At 40.0% G+C, this 8,024-nt stretch overlaps 1 protein-coding gene across 1 annotated transcript in view; it reads right to left on the bottom strand.

The window, feature by feature from the left end:
- The window catches only part of LOC100533515 (cadherin-like protein cad2), a gene marked incomplete at its 5' end in the record, with an annotated part of 55,967 nt that overhangs the window by 31,008 nt on the left and 16,935 nt on the right, over window positions 1–8,024 (bottom strand). Inside the window, 12 exon segments of the mRNA XM_013086200.2 lie at window positions 164–307; window positions 1,046–1,183; window positions 1,848–2,062; window positions 2,815–3,052; window positions 3,540–3,688; window positions 3,881–4,120; window positions 5,213–5,329; window positions 5,332–5,376; window positions 5,735–5,891; window positions 6,281–6,805; window positions 7,040–7,193; window positions 7,195–7,241. Coding sequence (XP_012941654.1) covers window positions 164–307; window positions 1,046–1,183; window positions 1,848–2,062; window positions 2,815–3,052; window positions 3,540–3,688; window positions 3,881–4,120; window positions 5,213–5,329; window positions 5,332–5,376; window positions 5,735–5,891; window positions 6,281–6,805; window positions 7,040–7,193; window positions 7,195–7,241 — 2,169 coding nt within the window.

Raw genomic sequence — 8,024 nt, 5'->3', positions numbered from 1 at the left:
AGAGAGAGGCAGAGAGACAGAGAGAGAGAGACAGACAGACAGACAGACAGACAGACAGACAGACAGACAGACAGACAGACAGGCAGACAGGGAGTGCCCGTCATCCATCTTTCCATCCTAGTCAACATCACAAGAAAGAATACACACAAAGAAGCCTACTGACCTGCACAAGTCCCTGGTAGGAGTCTTGCAGGAACCTTGGGGGGTTATCATTGACGTCATCCACCACCACGCTGACCACAGCCGAACTCAGCAGCATGGGCAGGCCGGAGTCGTGTGCCTCTATCAGGAGGGAGTACGTGGCCGTCTACATGGAGAATAAGATCGATGAAAAATAAAGGATAAGATAAGAATAAGATGAAGATAAAGATGAGATGAGAATAAGATGAGATGAGGGAAAGATAAGGAGAAAAAAAAATAAGACGAAAAAAGGATAAAGAAAGAATAAGAAAAATGATAATAAGATAAGATAAGGTGAGAAAAAGTGAGAAAAAGATAACATAAGAATAAGATAATATGACAGGAATATGAGAAGAGGATAAGATAAGACGAGAGAAAGGTAACATAAAAATAATATAAAATGAGAGAAAGACAAGGAGAACATAAGAAAAGATAAGAAAAAGATAAGATTAAAGAAAGTTAAGGAGAGAATAAAACAAGATGAATGAGAGAAAGGCGAGAGGAAATGATAAAATAAGATAATAATCCAAAAACAAAACAGTTAAGAATTATAATGATAATTGTTTATTATTATTATTATTATTATTATTATTATTATTATTATATCTAGATATTGTGCATTTTATTATCATTATTATACTGAAATGTTATGTCTTTTTAATTGCAATTGTATTGACAGACTATATTTTTTAATAATCATTACTGTATCTAAAAGAGTTGTTTTCTGATAATTTTGATTGTTGTAATTTTGATTTATTCAGCTTAAAAAAAAAGAAATTATATTTTTCTAAAATCATCCCTATTGTACAGATATAATTTATTCCTCCCCCGACAAGGTAGCAAAGAAAAAAAGTCCCCGACTGACCTCCTCTCTGTCCAGGTGAGCGTTGACCTGCAAGATCCCGTCCCTGGGGTCGATGATGAAGTGGTTGTTGGTGTTTCCGCTGATGATGCTGTAGGTGATCTGAGCATTGGCAAGACTGTCGCTGTCTGTCGCCATCACCTGACGGGTGGTATGATAGGAGGAATGAAAAGAAAGACGGGATGAATGCATGTTCAAATACACAGAATGAGATAGTGGAATATATTTTTTCAACAATATAGAAATAAGCAGCAGAGGAGAAAATCTCTTCAGTTTCGTTGACATAAATCGGATTGCATGATGCTTGCAGAAGATGTGAATTCTATTCTAGAGTGAGGAAGTTTTTTTTGGTCAAAGTTTCTCTTATCTGATAATAATAATAGTAATAATAATTATAATAATATAATAATAATAACATTACTGGGATACTGTGTCCCACTCAGCTCAGGTTGGCCCTCACAGGCAGTGTTGAAACAACCTGCCCCCTACACAACATTAATTGCGTCGATTGGAGAAACATTTACAATTACACTCAAAATCGTCCAAGATATATGCCCATCCAGTATTGAAGAGAAAAGTGGTTGTTTTAGACAGGTGAACGACTTGAAAAGTGTAACTACAATGTATAAAAAATACAAGGGAGGAAGTAAGAAGTGACCAGATGTGTGGGTGATTGGCCTATACAGGAGGAATGAAAAGAAAGGCGTGATAAATGTTCAAATATACAGAATGAGATAGAATACATATTTTCGGGTGGCCGTTAGGGCAAGTTCAACTGTATTACAACCATTAAGCCGAAACTTACTTTAAAGATCTCTGTCCCCTCATGCACATTCTCCTTCACATGGACGGTGTAAGCATCCTGGCTGAACCGTGGGGGGTTGTCGTTGACGTCTGTGATGTTGATACTGACGATGGCTGTGTTGGTAAGTGGAGGCGTGCCTCGGTCAGTGGCCAGTACCGTGATGAAATATTCTCGGGCCAGCTCATGGTCAAGAGGTTCAGTGACCACAAGGACACCTGGAAAAGTGAAACAACAAGATTTGTTGGTTAGTTCAAAAAAGTTGTCAAGGTGTTATCAACACAATTTGGTCGTGTCGGTTCCAAATACTGAATCTATTTCTTAACCTTACCCTTCCTCAATAGTGATTGAAAAGATGGACAGACATTTATAGAAATAAGTCTGTGAATAAGTTTTAATAAAATCTCCTACTTATTAACAATTCTAAAAGAACACATATACAATATACAAACTTTGCAAACTTAAATCTTTTTCTCTAAACCAATTTTCTAATAAAAGCAATGGCCCTCTACATCAGAACACATAAACAACTGACGGATCTCATTTGCATCTTTTTTTTTTAAGGCAAACATTAAGCAAGACAATGTTATGCTTCCTGTTTTGCAGTCAAAACATATTACGCAATGTACAATGTTTTATTCATACTATACAGTCAGAGGAATTCACAGTTTATCTTACATTTTAAGATTTAATTTCACATTCATTATACACTCATTTCTCATAATATAGATGCATTATATCTTGCAGTGTAACGATTAGGCTCTCTATCGGTGCACGCAGAAGATGTGAGTTCACTTATTGCATGGGGAAGTATTTATATCTCCGTCTGTCTGCAGTGACTATACCTGACAGGCAAGGTTGAAGCAGCCCACCCTTTAAATCATCTAAACAGAGTAGAAGTGGGTGTAATGCATAAACATTACAATGACAATTTTTCCATCAGGCTAATTAAGGGTCAGAGGTCACCCACCTTTGTTTGGGTCAATGGAGAATTTCCCCTGCTCGTTGCCGGCGGCAATGGAGTAGGTGATGTCAGCATTGATGCCGATGTCCAGACTGGTGGCAGTGATTTTGATGATGGGTGTGCCCACATTGGCCGACTCCTGGATTGTGGCGTAGTAGCTAGAGTGTTGGAATTCTGGTGGGTTGTCATTGACGTCCAGGACGGTCACCATAATGGTCGCTTCCGTGGAGAGGTCAGGAGAGATCTGTCAACACAAAAAAATATCAGTGATGAAGGGTTAACATGTGAACGATAAATGTTTAACACATGGGTGATGAAGGCTCAACATAGTCACAATAAAGGTTGACCACATGAACAATAGAAGTTTAACACTTGAATGATAAAGGTTACTTAATAAAAATTAAAACGTGTCACAAAATAATTCAAAATAAGGCTTACAACGCTGTCATATTTTTCAAAAGTCAAGTCATCTTATTCATAATTATATATGTTCTGATATCTTAAATTTTGCCCAGTGGGACCATTTCAGAAAGGATAATGAAAGATAAATGACGAACCTGAAGAAAAATGTAAATGCTTACAAAACCTTATCCAAGGTCACAAACAAGAAGTTAAAAAACTCATGAAGAATCCCCCTACACTCACAGGATAATATACTACTGCAGAGAGGTTTGAACCCAATACTCATAAGATTACACACTGCAACAATAAAGTCCAAACCCAGTACTCACCGGATTATATGCTACAACAGTGAGGTTGTAGCTTGGGTTCCTCTCCCGGTCTAGTGCGGCAATGAGGCTGACAATGCCACTGTCTGGGTGGATGCTGAATGTGTTGATACTGTCTCGGGCCAGGCGATACCGGATCTGACTGTTGATACCTGCAAGTCGATAAAGGAGAAAAATTTTTACTTTTCATATTTTTGTTAGTTCATTTGGTTGTATGTTTTCATTTTGTAACCAGAACTGACTTCTATATAGGAGCATCATACAACCCCCCCCCCCCCCAAAAGAAAAAAGATGTCTGTGATCCCTCAATGTATCACATAATTCTGCATAACACCCGTTCTCACCTGTATCTGCGTCAATGGCCACAAGGCGTGTCAGCAGTGTGTGTATTTCTGCGTCCTCGTGTATGCTGTATAACTTGCGCAGTGTGCCCTGAGTGAAGGTTGGCGCATTGTCGTTGACATCCTTCAGGTAGATAAGTACGAGAGTCGTACAGCTCAGCCCGCCCCCATCACGGGCCACAGCAGTCAGCTCAAACTCCGGCTGTGTCTCTCTGTCCAGAAGTTTTGCTGTACGGATCAGGCCTGTGAGATAGAGAAGTTGAGTCATGTATTTATATAAAAGATAGCTGCACTGTGTCACTGGCTTAGTTTTAGTAAGAGTTTTACAGCACTTGCAAAACAATAAGGTCATTTAAGTGCCGAAGAATAGATGTGTTACAAGAGTAACATACACATAAAGAAGGAGGAGAGATAAGGACAATAGATGTTTGATAGGAAAGAAGGAGCAAACCACACCAGAGTACCCACCAACCACCCACTGTCACTGATTGAGTTATGCATTTATAGGAGAGATACTTGTGTTGTGTTATTGGTAGTAACATGGCATATCACATGTGACAAAGGAATTCTACAGACCTATGTTTAAGGAGCAGAAAAGTGGGAAGACATGGAATAGTATCAACAGGCTAGTCCAGAATAGGGAAAGATTGGAAAAAGTTTATTCTTGGCCTATACCCTGATCCAGGGTAAAAGTGGCAATGATGATATTTATAGACACCTTTATAAACTTCTTACTGTGACATAGCTTTTTTAAAAGCTTCAGTGAGAATCCTTGTCTTTGTTTCCTGTCAAAATTAATCAACCAAAGTCATTGACTAATGAAGTTCCCCCATTTACCTCTGTATCCCGGTAAATCCCTGAGGTCCAAATACAACACATCCACCAGTGATCATATTAGTCAGTCCTATGAGCCCTATCACCCTGGGCCTACAGGACCTGTGAACCTGATCTTCTTTGTGTCGACTGATAGATATACACAACAGTACACTCTGGAATTGAAGGGTAAAGTAGTCATGCTCACACTCACTGAATCAAGAAAGGCCACCCTAACCTCCGAGTAAATTTACCATGTCTGTCGCTACCTCTGGATTACAAAGTTCTATCTGCCTATTATGTAGTTTTAAGAAATTTGATTTCAAAATCTTTTCAGTCTCACAATATGTCAAGCTTTTTCGAATTAAATTTTTTGAATATCTTGATAACGACTCTGATAATTCTTTCTGACCTCATGGTCTTTGTATCTCAAAATGGCCAAAAATGAAAAATAGAACTTTGTATTTTTGGGGTTGTGCAGTGACCTCGGCAGAGCCTACCTTGACCTCTGAGTACACTTACCAGTCTCTTTGTCAATAAGGAAGTGGTCAGCTCCCTCTCCTGTGAGGCTGTAAGAGACCCGAGAGTTGACTGTGCTTGGGGCGTCCGCGTCTGATGCTCTCACATGAGCAATGGGAGTGCCTTTGATGATGTCTTCATTCTGAACCACTTGATGAATCGGCTGAGGAGAGAAATTAGAATTAATGAATTTGTGCAACTTCATGACATGAGTTGGCTTAGTAAAGTGAGTAAATTAGACAAGTTGTTGCTACCTTATGACCAAAGTTCTGTCTGAGTTTTGACCTTGAATAAAGAGAAACACATTGTGACATAATAACAGTCATGTAGCGCTGGGAAAAAGCAAGACAGACAGACAGCCTGAGAAGAGAACAAATGACTTATCTAGTTTCAAAACAATCAATTTTTATCATCATTTAAACAAAACTTTTCCATTTTCAAGCTTGCTTTTTTCTCTAGTCTTCACAAGAGTCTTTTTGCTGTTTGAAAATAGGTGCCGTACATAAAATTTCTGCCATACCTGATCACAGACTGGAGCGTTGTCATTGTCATCGAGAACATCAACAGTGACTGTGGTAAAAGTGACATAAGCTCCATCTGTGGCTGCCACACGTAGTCTGTACTGAGCTTTGGTCTCTCTGTCCAGGGGCTTGTTGACAAACAGCTCTCCTGTACTGTGAATCTGAGCAGGAGAATATACAATGACGTCATTAGAAATTAATGAATCCACACAGAAAATATGGAAATGTAAGGAGAAGGGAATTAATCTGAACAGAGAATGCAGAAAATGAGAAGAGAAATCAAAAGTAATTGCTAAAATAATCAACCCACATTATGTGTAGATGGGTGGGAAAGTAAAATTTAAGACAAACTTTTTGCTGATACTTCTCAATCTTAATGCACTGATCATAATCGAAGGAGTTATTAATAGGAAAGGACAGTGATAACAGGCTTTGCATCAGCAGTTACGGCTACAAGCAATGAAGGAAGCATGTTACAGTTTACTCTTCCCAGCTGGCAGTTTATTAACCCCACAACAACAGACCTTGAACCATCTAAAAATTTCCTCACCTCAAACCTCCCCAGCTGATCTCCCTCTGTGATGTAATAAGTCACGTCAGAGTTGGGTCCTGAGTCGGCATCCGTCGTGTCCAGTGTAATGAGCACCGTGCCTGGTAGTGCTCCCTCATTGACCGCAGTGGGGTAGTTCTGTTTTTCAAACGCCGGTGGGTTGTCATTGCAGTCTGTGACAGTGATGAGAACGCTGGTAGTCGTGGTCAGTGACGGATACTGACCAGACTTACGCAGCGAGGACGACGGACTGTCTGACACTACGACGGTCAAGTTGTACTGGGACTGGGTCTCGCGGTCTAGTTTGGTCAGCAGCATAATCCATCCACTCTTAGCATCGATGGAAAAGATGCTGGCCATTGCCTGCATACCGGGGCCGAAGGTGAACTTGAGCGGGTTGGTCTGAAGGTCACGATCGGACGCTTGGAGTTGTATGATCTGATGTTGAGACTTGGCACTCTCGGATACTGTCGCTTGGTATGGTGTGCAGGCGAAGAATGGTGGGTTGTCGTTCACATCACGCACCTGGAAGGAAAAAACAGAGAGAGAGAAAAATTGACTGCAGCTCAGAATATCCACAGAAAAAAAATCGTTGGAAGAATTAACCCTTGGAGCCCTGTCTTTGAGACCTGTCTCAGAATATCCACCAATAAATCCAAACCAGTATTTCAAAATAAAAGAAGTTTCCTTTAGTTTCTGTACTAGTAAAAATTAATCTCCTAAAAAGGATTTCGGAAGGTAATTTTCAAAGGACCTCACCTCAATTCCAATTTCCATGTGATCCACCAAAGCTGGTGAAGTTCGACTCTGAGCCCGGACAAACAGTCTGTATGATGGAGTTGTCTCCCAGTCAAGACGTCGCATCAGTCGCAAACGACCCAAAGAATCCACGGTAAAGATGGCTGGTTTATTGGCACTTGGAGTGAAACCTTGTACAATGCTGTAGACTACTGGCCCAGAGCTGCGAGCCTTGATTGTGGCAATGATTGCTCCAACCTGGGGAAGAGAAGAAATAATAATAAAATTTGAGCTTGAAGTTGTGGGTGAAAAAGAAGCTAAACAAAATACCTAATTTACAAACACTCTAGCAGCTTGCTCGTCAGAGTGAAAAAGAAGCTAAACTAAATACCTAATTTACAAACACTCGAGCAGCTTGCTCGTCAGAGTGAAAAAGAAGCTAAACTAAATACCTAATTTACAAACACTCGAGCAGCTTGCTCGTCAGAGTGAAAAAGAAGCATATCAATAGCATACAGAATCAAGGTACATGGGAAAAACAAGTTGACACACGGATAAAACTAGGATAAGAACAATGCAGTCTCTAACCAAAAGGAGCCAAAACAGGAAACACACTGTGGAAAATGCAAATAAGAAATAAAACTAGGACTTCCTCAGACAAATGTTTAATCAAATTTTCTTAAAGTACACATTTGTTTCATAACATTTCCTCCCAGAACGGACATCATTTGTGACAGTTATTAGTAACACACAAACAGACCTGCTCATCCTCATCCACAAAGAAGAGTCTGCGAGACTCCAAGAACTTTGGCGGTGAGTCGTTCCGTCCCATGACCAAAATCTCCACAGGGATGTGACTCTCCAGGGAGGGCTCACCACCATCTGCCGCACGCACAAAGAACTGGAACAGCTGGTTTTCTAAGGAAAGGGAGAAAAAGATCGGTCAACACTCAGTAGTCATAGCTAGGGAGAAGTAGATGAGAAACAGATTTTATTCAATTAAATG

This window comes from Aplysia californica, unplaced genomic scaffold, assembly GCF_000002075.1.
Source record: "Aplysia californica isolate F4 #8 unplaced genomic scaffold, AplCal3.0 scaffold00443, whole genome shotgun sequence".
NCBI classification, from domain to species: Eukaryota; Metazoa; Mollusca; class Gastropoda; order Aplysiida; family Aplysiidae; genus Aplysia; species Aplysia californica.
The sequence above is the reverse complement of the archived record's forward strand: the minus strand, read 5'-3'. Positions and strand labels throughout refer to the sequence as shown.